Source organism: Spinacia oleracea, chromosome 4 (genome assembly GCF_020520425.1).
Source record: "Spinacia oleracea cultivar Varoflay chromosome 4, BTI_SOV_V1, whole genome shotgun sequence".
Lineage (NCBI taxonomy): Eukaryota > Viridiplantae > Streptophyta > Magnoliopsida > Caryophyllales > Amaranthaceae > Spinacia > Spinacia oleracea.
Window position 1 is genome coordinate 74046763 of NC_079490.1, and position 12206 is coordinate 74058968.

The 12206-nt window shown below is 39.2% G+C and overlaps 1 protein-coding gene across 1 annotated transcript; it reads right to left on the reverse strand.

Annotated features, from left to right (window-relative positions):
• Positions 1 to 1737: 1737 nt before the first annotated feature.
• LOC130471631 (uncharacterized) lies at positions 1738 to 11323 on the reverse strand. Its single transcript, XM_056841868.1, has 4 exons — positions 11041 to 11323; positions 10600 to 10932; positions 10010 to 10506; positions 1738 to 1938 (listed from the first exon to the last, which is right to left on the reverse strand). The coding sequence occupies exons 1-4, from the start codon at positions 11321 to 11323 to the stop codon at positions 1738 to 1740; spliced, it is 1314 nt and encodes a 437-aa protein (XP_056697846.1).
• Positions 11324 to 12206: the final 883 nt, after the last annotated feature.

Below are 12206 nucleotides of genomic sequence, written 5' to 3' on the forward strand. Positions count from 1 at the left end.
TCGCACCAGAATCAAATAGTACTTTAACTAAAATGGAGTTAATAGAAAAAGTACCAGCTATGACGTCAGACGAGTTTTCAGCTTCTTCCCTAGTGATCACATTTAGCTTTCCTTAGGCAACTCCCTTGTTATAGCCACCTCCATTGGCATTTCCATTGGCATTCCGGTTCCCATTCTGCTGATAGTTCCCCCCGAGCTTTCTATTACCCTGGACATTATTGCCATTATTACTATTCTGGTAACCCTTTTGTTTTCCACCATTGTTCCCTCCATTCCGGTTTTGGTTATTCCGATTGTTGTTCTGGCGGTTGCCTTGGTTGACTTGGTTGGGTTTCCCATTCTTGGCCCAATACTCAAATTCTCTATGGCCCAGCTTCTCACAAAACCTACAGACAACTTGGTTTCCATTACAGTCTTGACCTGGGTGATTAGTATGGTTACGTCTACACTCATAGACTCTCGTTCCATTACCTGCAGACTGATTCTTATCTCCATTTTTATTGTGGAAGTTGTTTCTGTTTCCACCCTGATTTCCCCTGAACTGGAAATGGTTGTTTCCCTTGTTTTTCTTAAAGTTCCCCTGATGCTGCTTGCCACCACCTTGGTTTTGGTTACCAACATCCTTCCTCTTTTCACCAATTCCATTCTTCCTTTGCTACAGGCCATACAAATGGGCAGCTTTTCCATACAGGGTGTCAAGAGATGTAAAAGTCTCTCCAGCAAGCATCAATTGCAAATCCATAGTCAATCCACTCTCAAATCTCTAAGCTCTATGCTCCTCCGTTGCCACCACTTCCGGTGCAAATCTAGACAGCTCTATAAACTTGGAGTAGTACTCTGTTACAGACATCCCTTCCATTTTCAACTCGATGAACTCTTGGGCTTTCTACTTCTTCAGATAGGGTGGGTAAAACTTGTTTCTTAAGGCTACCTTGAATGATTCCCATCCAAATCCAGGTGTAGTTCTCAAAGCATTCTCACACCTCTGCCACCACAAATTAGCTTCTCCCCTAAGGTAATACACAACACTATTAACCGTAAGGTTTTCTGAGCAATTGACAGCTACGATAAGCTTATCGAACTCCCTTAGCCAGTTCTCAAGTATAGTTGGGTCTATCTCCCCTTGATACAAACGAGCCTTACTTTAGGCCACCTCCTTAAACATCTCATCAGTTGGATCAACTCCCTCGTTATTCCTATTCTGTGCTAAGTTTTGCACTACTTCAACTAGTTGCCTAACCACATCGGCAATCCCTTGGGTAGTCATTTCCCTTGTCCTGAATAAAACAAAAGACTAACTTTAACAACTGAGTTTGGACACTGCCTTACTGAAACGTTGCACTAACTAGCCATACAATTAGTACACATGCACGAAAATTTCGGACCCTAAGCAAGATAGGCGCCTATTATGGGCCACTTTCTCTCTTAGTCCGCATCACAAAGTCTAAGTGGTGAAAATTGAACCACCTTACAAGTACAATTTCATTGAAGAAATACATGAAATTCTTTTGTGATAATCGCTCAAAGAGAACATAAACTTAGAATTATAGGTAAAAGAAAGAATTTTAAACTTTATTACTTCAATGGGGAAAATAATACATCCTTTGGATCGTACTTTATTTGAAAAACCACAAAACTGAACTACTAAAACCATAAATAGCTGTTTACTACTTTATTACTTCACTAAAAGTTAAGCACTAGCTATTACATTAGAAAAGTCTTTAAATTGCTACTCTACTATCCAACCTCCTTCACAACTATTGAAGAGTGCTCATGGCCTTCAAAGTCATCAAATTCTTCCTCTAGATCAGACTCATACTCCATATCCTTATTATTCTGTTGTAACTCACTGTTCACTTCATCAGTGTTAGTCTCTGCCTCAATTTCTGTGTCACTGGAGACCTCAATAGTAGGCTCAGGAATGATAGGATTAGGGTTCTCAATATCAACAACATCATCATCACTATCCTCATCCATCTAAGTTTCTGTCTCATTATATAATCCTACATTGTGAACACTTGACACTATCTTACCATCCACAAAACATTCCTTCGCAAGTTCTATAACTGTGGTTATAATCTCCAAATCATATCTCCATCTACCATCTGGAGTACCATACTTGTAATAGTTAGGAATACCACTTTCCATATGCATATCACGAAATTGATTCTTAAGCTCTGTGTATGGGTTCCTAGAAGGTAAGCAACCATCTCTACCATAACATCTTTCTTCCTTAGTTCGGGTAGGTTCTTCACTGTAGCAAAATAGTTGCAAGCAAACTCGATCTTCTTCACATAAATGTGTGGGGTTTCAAAGTCTAGCTTCTCTAGGTTTCCTAGGGTTGCGTACTTTGAAATCAACATCTTAAATCCTAAAAATTAGCAACTACAAAGTCTTACTAAAGTGTTCCAAAAAACAAAGTAAGTTCGTTGAGCCATACAATTTCAATGCACAAGTACATGCTTAATCATGAATCGAGATGCAATTAATCACATAAAGCAAAACAAGACATGATCAAATTTTAAATAAAAGATCACATAGTCAAGGCATAATCACATAAACATTTGATTACAATTCATACTTAACTTAAATGCATACTTAGTCTAAATATGACCTTCTTAATCTACCCTTTCCTCACTTAGAGTAAATTAAAATTTTCGAAATTAATTTAAATAAATAACTACAAATACACACGAAATTATTAAAATTAAAATCGAAAATTTAAAATAAGTAATCGAATATTTTTATTAATTAACTCGATTATTTTCAAAAAAAATTAAAAGGAATAAATAAATAAATATTTCGGAATTTTTTTTTTATTAATTTTTTTTTTCTTAAAATTCGAAAAAAATCCGAAAATAAAATTAGTTTTTTTTTTTTTTTTTGAAAAGTCCGAAAATATTTCGGAAATAAAAAAATAATTCGAATTTAATAAAACTCGAATAATTAAAATAAATTTCACATATTTGAAATAATTGGTATTTAGCTTTTCGAAATTGTGAGTACTAAAAAACAATATTTTGACTTTAGGAAACTAATTTTCGAAAAATTCTAAAGTTCCGCAATCGTAGTTTAAGGATTTACCACTTTGCACTATTAATTAATGCAAAGCAGCTCTCAAACTAGAGCTGTGCAAATACCACTTTGTAGTATTTTTTACTACAAAGAAGGACTGAAACTAAGGTCTAGTATACCACTTTGTAACACCCTAATAATTCATTGCTTTTTATAAAATATTTTCCGACTTAAAACAGAGGAATTACCAAGATATTACCGCCACCGTGATAACGGCTAAGGCTATTTACCAGAATTACGCAGCGGAATTAGCTAACTTTCAAAACATATTAAATAAATATCTAGTTAATGGTTATTAAAACAAGTTGGAACCGTTGAGGCCCAAATCCAAAGTATTAAACCATTTAAAATCCATTAACTATAAGCATTAGTATTAGGCATGACTATAAATAAAAAGTAGAGTTTTTAAAGTACGGAAGAATAAAACTCTCCACTCGAATCCCATGATAACTTCTCCCGCAAGTTATCTCTACAAACCTGCTTTATAATAAATCTACTCCCCAACAACGCAAATGCAATTGATGGATCATCATAGGGTCATTAAGGCAAAGACCATGACCAGAAGACATGAAGCACGAAGTCAGCAAAAGCTGAGTACGAACAAGCTAGAATAACATTCTATCATAACATGCTTCACTCGACAAATTAAATCATCCACATGCAAAAGCCATATAACAAACATATAAACATGGAGACAAGACTCGACACTTGACACGACTCTTGACTCACAGTTTAATAAAAAGTAGCTTCGAACGGGTAAAGTAAAGTATCCTCAAAAGGAAAGAAAAGGGTGGTGGGAGCCAACCATACACCAAAATAAGTCGGGCTACTACCGACAGTCGGGCCATACCGACAGGAATTCCAATCCACAACGGCATAAAAGAAGAATGAAACAACGTCTTGTATCATTCTAGGAATTCAAGTTTTCCGGCAAGACTCCCCCCATTGTTCATACTCAAGGTATATACTTTCCAAGAGTTTTGAAGCTCTTTCAGGTTACACTTTACGTTAATTAGTATATTATGTTCAAGGCGACTCAATACTCTACTCAAGACACAACATACAAACAATTAAACAATTAAACAATTAAACAATTAAACAATTCAACAATGACTCTTGCTCACTAGAAATATTCGACTGGCTCAATATATATGCTAGACATACTGTACTATAGCATAATAATAATAACAACTTGCATGCGCACTACTCATACATGCAACCCAACTTGAATAACATGCTTGATATATTTCAACAATTATAAAAGTCCATAACATGATCGTTCAATAGAATCTATAAAGCATTATTCAATTCATAACATGCTTGTTCACATAGATTCAATAATAATAATAACATGCTCGTTCCCAATATCAAACATGAATTCATAACAACATATTCATTCCCAACCATCAAACATGAATTCACAACACACATATAAGTTCACATGATTCGCATTCAATATACTTCACAAAGTCCTCAAGGGATGGGTGGTCACCCTAGTCTTGTACGTACCTGGAATACCTAAGTACGGGGGCCACTATGCGAATCACGACTCACTAGAAATCAACTCCTATAAACACAAAAGGAGAAACTAAATTATTATCCATGTTTACTAAATTTCCAGCAACTATTTAAGATTCTAAAACTCTTAGTTTAATTTGGAATCATTCATTAATCATTAATTTAATAGTCTCAAATAGGCAACTCAAGTCCTAACATAAAAACATTGACTTTTTTGCTTTAAACCCATTAAAAACCAACTTTTTAAAGCTTCTGAACAATCTGAAAATTTAAGTTGATTCCCATAATTTAAATTGTCGTTAAATTATGTGAATCACTCGCTTAATTAATTGAAATCAAAACCCTTATAATAGTTTGTCATAAAAACATGTTTTGACTTCAAAAATCAACACTTTATAAACTTATTAAATCTGAAAATAATAATTTCAATCATCAAAACTAATCTCTTTAATTAAAATACAACTCTAACACAATACGGTGATCATAACCGTTCTAATCAATTTAAATAACCGAAATATTTAAAATAATCACAACAATTAAAATAATTCAAAACTGAAATATAATGTTTTTGAAAATATAATTGACTGAAATAATTGAACAACACACACACACAACAATTAATCGCTTGTGTGTGTGTGCGTTGATCAACGCAACAACAACAAGCAACAACAACAATGCACGCAAAGCACCGCAAGCAGCTGTTGGCGCGCGCGCGATGGGATAAGTCAGCGACGAGGCTAGCGCTGGCACGGGGCGAGACGCGCACACACAGCAGGGATGTTGTGCTGCGACGCGACTCGGGACGGGGCAAGGGGAGCGAGCAGGCGAGCTGGGCGAGCACGACCACACAGCGCGCAGGCACACTCGTGCTACGCTGCAGCTGTGAGGCGGGCGAGGTGGGCGAGCACCGGCTTGGGCGCGCACACCGCTTCCTTGGGCTGCAAGCAAAGACGGCAAAGAAGAGAGGGGTGTGGGGCGAGGAGTGTGCCGCAAGGAGAGAAAAGAGAGGAGAGAGAGAGAGTGCTGAATTTTCTTGTGAGGGTTTTATATGAGGTCTATTTATAGGTTTTCTCTCCCATGTGGGCTAGGTTATGGTAATTTTGAGTTGGGCTTATTACCGGGCTCATTTAAGTTTACACCTTGCAAGCTTTGTTGGGTTTGATCATGACAAAACGACTGGGCTTTAATTAAATTAAATTCGTTTTCGAAATACGACCCAACAAATCCTGATTAAATAATTTCATTAAATTTATTTAATAAAAAATACGGTTTTCGTAATTAATTAACAATGTAATTAATTAAAAGTAAAAGTGCATCTAATTCGCATTAATTGGAATTAATTTATAAAAATACTTTATAAATACAACGAAATTCTTTATAAATATAATAAAATATATTTATAATTATAGAAAAATACGAGGTATTACAATCATCCCGTTAGGGGAGACACACTTTAGGTGTCTACGGAATCCCCGACTTTAACTGAGCGTTCGGTTAGGAAAGCGAAAGTCAAAGTTTTCGAATAGGGACGGAGAACGGTCAAGATGTTCTGCAATCAAGACCCTTCTTGTTACGCCAGTACCTGCATAAGACAAGCATTATGAAAAAGGATAGAGTCTACCTCCGTGCAGTTGTGACGACTCTGATTTTTGGAATTGTATAGCTTGTCCGCCTTTGATTTAGATCGTAGCTTGGCATCGAAAATTTTGAATTTTGAATCTTGAACCTTGAATTTTGGATTTCGAATTTTTAAACTTTGAAATACCCGGAGTTGATCCGCTGGGAGTTATGTCCACTGGGGAGAGAGTTTTTTATTGACTCTCAACATTTTGAAATTTTGGCTGACTTTCCTGGAGCTTGGGTCCATTGGGAGTCAACGCTTGAATACTTGTATTTTTCGGACTTTGTATTCTTGAGATATTTATCTTAGGATTGCATGTAGGTTTCAACTTTTTGCACTTGAAATGCTCTTGTATTTGTTGATGTCGTACTTGCATGATAGTAGGCTTCTTGTATCATGTATGGAGAAAATTGTCTGGTAACCACTTGAACTTGAACTGTTGGAACTTTGAACTCTTGCATTTTGAATTTTGTACTTTGCACTTGTAGATAATGACTCCACTGGTGACCTTGTTAGGTCTTGTAGGAGAGTAGGCTGGGATAGGCTAGGCATTGTTGTTGAAGTTTTGAATACTTGCTTCGGCATGGATAACCTAGGCGTTGGTGTAGAAATTGAATACCTGCTTCGTCATGGATAGCCTAGGCGTTGGTGTAGAATACTCTTTTGAAGTAGAGGTCCCGGGCTAAACTTGTATTGCCACTAAGGATTTTTAGGATCTTGATTTTTGTACGGACTAGTATAAGATAGCCCCTAGGTTCGGATGTTGATGTTGACTCTGAATAGTCTTTTGTACTTGAAGAGGCTCTGAACAACCTTTTTGCATTTGAAGAAGCTCTGAACAACCTTGGCATTGAAGAGGCTTTGAATAGCCTTTTTGTACCTGAATAGGCTTTGAACAACCTTTTTGTAGAGAGGCTCTGAATATCCTTTTTACTTGTTCCAATCTTGCAAGGTAGCGAGATCATAGCTTTTCCTTAGGGTTTTTAGGCTTTTGTATTTGGATATCGGATTCTTTGGATATTTGTATTTCTCTTTGGATATTGCATTTTCGAAATGGGTTTGGGAAAAAGGTTTGAAATTTGAAAAGGCTTGAAAGGTTTTTGTACTTTGTATTTGTATGGTTTGAAATTTTGATCTTGGACTTGGAAAAGGCTCGGATATTTGCTGTGTGGTTTGTATTTGCTTGCAGAATTTGAATTGAACTGGTATGCGTTGTGTGTTAATTGAAATTTGAGGCTACATGTATGCGTGCAAAACGAATTGAAAAAAAAATTGCCCATTTTTTCGGGTGTATACACCCACTATAAGCCCCCACTTTGACTTAGCTTTTTTGGTTAGAAAAAGCGCAAGTCAAAGTATATTCAACTTTTGCTCATGCACATGCTGACTCTAGCAAAAATTTGCCCTTTTTTTCGGGTCTATATACCCACTATAAGCCCCCACTTTTACTGAGGCTTTTTGGTTATAAAAAGCGTAAGTCAAAGTATATTCAACTTTTGCTCATGCATGTGCTGACTCGACTTAGGACGCTGATCCAGGACTAGGATGCTTTGAATTCTGAAATGATTGACCCGAAAATGACTCGGGTATTGATTCAGACTGCTTGAAGTTGCGCGGCTTGCGGCTTCTGGACTATTCGGCATAAATCATTAGAGCTGATTTGGTTGTACAATGCCATTAGGAGTGTGTACTTGGAGTCATAAAGAGGACGTTGAGCTAGTCCTTCTTGCAGTCCCTATGCCTGGCGCAGGCTTGGGCGCCCAGCGCAGGTGGTCCTTTCGAGTACCACCATAAGCGCTGGTTTTTGTATAAATAGGGAGCATTCCGGATCATATATCTTGCACCCATCCTTACCAGCTCATCTTAACCCTCTACTTCTTCACAAAAAAGAAAGAAAATGGCTGTATCCTTTGGAAATGCCTTGAACTCTTGGCTTGGTTCGCTAGGCAAACTGGAGAAGAAGGAGCTGGATGGCATGCATCTTGGGGTGCTCGTCTCTTTCCGGTTCGTGAAACTTGACATGCATTTCATTCGTGCTGCTTTGGAGGCTTGGGATCCGATCCACCACGTTTTCTGCTTTGGTAACAACGAGGTATGTCCCCTCCCTGAAGAATTCAGTGCTATATTAGGGTGACCCCTTATGATATAGCCTTGCATGCCTAGTGTTGAGGAATACTTTTTCATGGCTTTTGAGAGGTATTTGGGCCTGAAGCCCCCGCTTTTGAGTGTTGTTGTATATGGCCGAGGGGTGGATTTTTCTCTCCTTGCTGCCTATTTTGTTGGTCCTGATGTCCCCAAGGTCTACCGCTTGAGGGCCCTAAGTTTTTGTATCTTTGCTCGCTTCCTCTTTTCGAAGCAGGGGTTTGGCAATGGACATGCCTCCCTAATAGAGATTGTGGAGCAGTTCGCTTGTAGTAGGGACCCAATGCCGCTTGGGATTGGCGAGACATTGTTGGGCCTTGATATGCTGAAATCGGATCCCTCTTCTATGCTGTCGGGAAGCCCAGTGTAATCGAATTAGCTTTGGTTGAGGCTTTTAGGGGCAATAAAAGTCATTGTGTTAAATTCCGCTCGAACATACTTTGTGTTTGATTTTGCACATTTGGAATAAAGACAACAACAACAATTGAATTTTGAATTTTGATTTGATTTTTAGGATTCCCATAATTGAGGAAATTTTGAATTTTTTTTTGTATTAAGGTGGTCGGGCATCAAAATGAGGTTGCCTACGTGTCCCGCTAAGGAATCGGGCCGAACGTAGTTCTAACATACATAAGTTTTTGAATTTCAATTTTGAATTTTGAATTTAGACATAGAACTTCTTTAGCTGATCCAGGTTTGTCAAAGAACGAAACTCAGTCCCATCGACATCTGTTAACTCGACTGCCCCTCCAGAAAGGATTTTCTTGAGAATGTATGGCCCGACCCAGTTGAGTCTGAATTTTCCCCTTGGGTCCATGATGCTCTTGCAAAAGGCTTTCAGGACAAGCTCGCCTTCCTTGATGTTTCGGGTAGTGGCCCTCTTGTTGAAATGTCTGGCCACTCGGCACTGATAGACTTGTACATGGTGAGCAGATTGAAGCCGTCGCTCATCGAGCATGACTAGCTCGTCATATCTTGCTTGTACCCACGCAGTTTATGGGATTTTGCTTTTGAGGAATATCCTTAGAGAAGGTATTTCCAGCTTAATAGGTTGTACTGCTTCCATTCCATAGACCAACGAAAACGGAGTTTCGCCAGCTGAAGTGCGAAATGAAGTTCGATACCCCCACAATGCAAAGTGCAGCTTCCGGGGCCAGTCTTTGTAATTTGTTGTCATTTTCATGAGGATGGATTTGACATTCTTGTTGGTTGCTTCGACTGCCCCATTACTTTGCGGGCAGTAAGGCGAAGAACGGTGATGTTGAATTTTGTACTCGGTGAATAGATCTTCACATTCTCCTTGGAAATGGGTTCCCTGGTCACTAATGAACTCGTGAGGAACTCTGTATCTGCATATGATGTTTTCTTGTATGAATTGGGCCACTTGCTTGGTACCCAACACTTTGAATGATCTTGCTTCGACCCACTTAGTGAAATAATCGATTGCAACAAGTATGAATTCATGACCTCCGATGCCTGTTGGAGTGACTTTGCCGTTGACGTCGATACCCCAAGCTGAGAATGGCCATGGTGAAGATTGAGAATATAGCAAGGATGGGGGAATGTGCTTTAGGTTCGCACACTTTTGGCAGATAGGACATTTCTTGACCAAGAAGTAGCAGTCCCGCTCGGGGTAGTCCAGTAATACCGAACCCTGATGACTTTGCGAGATAGCATCTTCCCATTCATGTGAGTACCACAGACCCCAGCATGTATGGTGTCCATGACTCTGTGTGCGTCATATTTTTCAACACTTTGGAGGTTAGGGCCGTTAGAGGATCTCTTGTATGGAATGTCGCCTTCTAGGACGAAGTTGGCTAATTGTAGGCGTAAAGCCCTTTGACTTTTGCTTGAAAAATGTGGTGGATATTCAGAGATTTGTAGATACCTTTGGATGTTTGTAAACCAAGGCTCATCTCTGTCATGCTCGACATCGTCAATAGCATGGACATATGCTGCTTCTAGACGCGTTTCATTTGTAAGGGGCTTTTCAGCCATGCCATTTGGAATGTTGACCATTGATGCCAGTTTTTCCAGTGCGTCGGCGAATTGGTTCTCCTCTCTTGGGAGGTAGGTGTAGCGAAGCTCTTCCACTTGCTCAGACAGCTTCTCGAGATAGGACTCGTATGGGGCTAAGCTTTCGCTTCTGACTTTTCATTTGCCGGAAGTCTGATTGATGATTAGGGAGGAGTCCCCGTATACTCGAAGTTTCTGGACACCCAATGCTATGGCGGCTTCCAGACCCATAATGCATGCTTCATATTCGGTTGCATTGTTTGTAACATTGAATTGCAACTTTGCTGATATGTGAATGTGAGTGCCGTCTGGAGCTACTAGAATTACCCCGACACCACATCCGATTTGATTGGAGGCCCCGTCAAAGTGCAGCGACCAACTGTCATCACTTTTCATTAGAATTTGCTCATCGGGTAGGTCGTAGTCCTCCTCTTCTACCTCGATGGGACAGTCGGCTAGGAAATATGAGACCGTCGAACCCTTGCTAAATCTTTGAGGAATGTATTTCAGATCGAATTCTGCTAACATAACCAACCACCTTGACAACCGTCCGTTGAGAGCTGGTTTTTCGAATAGGTACTTGAGAGGATCAACTTTGCAAAACACGTGCATTGTGTGAGAGAGCATGTAGCATCAGAGTTTATTTGTGGCCCAAACCAAGGCAATACTGAGTCTTTCAAGTTCAGTATATCTGGTCTCATACTCGAGCAGCTTCTTGCTTAAATAGTACACGACATTTTCTTTGCCTTCGATCTCTTGGGCAAGCATGGCCCCTACTGCCAAATCAGTTGTTGTAAGGTAAAGCCTGAGGGGAGCCCCCGGTATTGCTGGCTTTAACACTGGTGGATTTGAAAGATAGTCCTTAATGGTGTCAAATACATGTTGACAGTCTTCGTCCCATATCTTGGGCTCAATCTTGCGGAGCTTTCGAAACCCTGGCTCACAAATCATGGTGAGTTTTGAAATGAACCTGCTGTAGGGGTTTTTTTTGTTTCTTCCGTTTCCTACAATGGGGGTTTGGCACGCGGCGGTTCGTTTAGAGAACCGTTGAATTGTTTTTGCACCTTGAAGGAGTCGCCACCAAACTTTATTTTAGGTCCCGTTTGGGAAGACCGCAAAATGACTCTATTTTTGGATAAGGCCTTGAATCCTTGAAACGGATGGGTGAGATCCGGGTTCGGGAACGAAAATGCTTATTCGGCGAGCTTTAGAAATATTCAAGTACGTTGGCACAACATTATTTCGAAAATAAACCCTAAGATTAGACTATGTGGGTTTGAAATTTAGAACAAAATAGAATTTCTAATTGTACGGTGGTCACTTTGCTTTAAAGATTGATTTAAGGAACCTAAGGCCGGTTTGTCCAAATATATCTTCGTTAAGCGTGATGTAACCTTTGTATTTTGTTGTATTTAGCATATTGGTGATGAAAGCGATAAAGCAAATAAAGCAACATCAGAATACTAAATAAAGTGCGGAATTAGTAAATACAAGACCCCCTAGAAAAGGACTAGGGAGTAGGTCCACATTGCCTAGAAATGGACTAGGCAAGTAAAGGTGCGGAATTGAAAGTGCGAAATTGAAATTGCGGTATTGAAATTGCGGTATTGAAAGTGCGATATTGAAAGTGCGATATTGAAAGGTGTGATATTGAAATTGCGATATTGAAAGGTGCATAATTGAAATTTGTACTTGGGCACATGAGATTCAAACGCCAAGCGGCTCCTTAAAAATAAGTGCGCCCGACACGAATTCAAAGCCAAAAATCTCAACTTGGGAGAGGTTGCTCAACCCAAATGTCCTAGATTTTGCATATTGAACTTGAAATTGAAAG

What these genes read in the sequence shown, in the direction of transcription:
- LOC130471631 (XM_056841868.1), bottom strand. Translation starts at nt 11,323, where the DNA reads ATGATTTGTGAGCCAGGGTTTCGAAAGCTCCGCAAGATTGAGCCCAAG. An exon ending in TACTGAACTTGAAAGACTCA is followed by an intron (nt 10,933 to 11,040) that starts GTATTGCCTTGG and finishes TCGAAAAACCAG; the next exon opens with CTCTCAACGGACGGTTGTCA. An exon ending in ATATGAAGCATGCATTATGG is followed by an intron (nt 10,507 to 10,599) that starts GTCTGGAAGCCG and finishes GCAAATGAAAAG; the next exon opens with TCAGAAGCGAAAGCTTAGCC.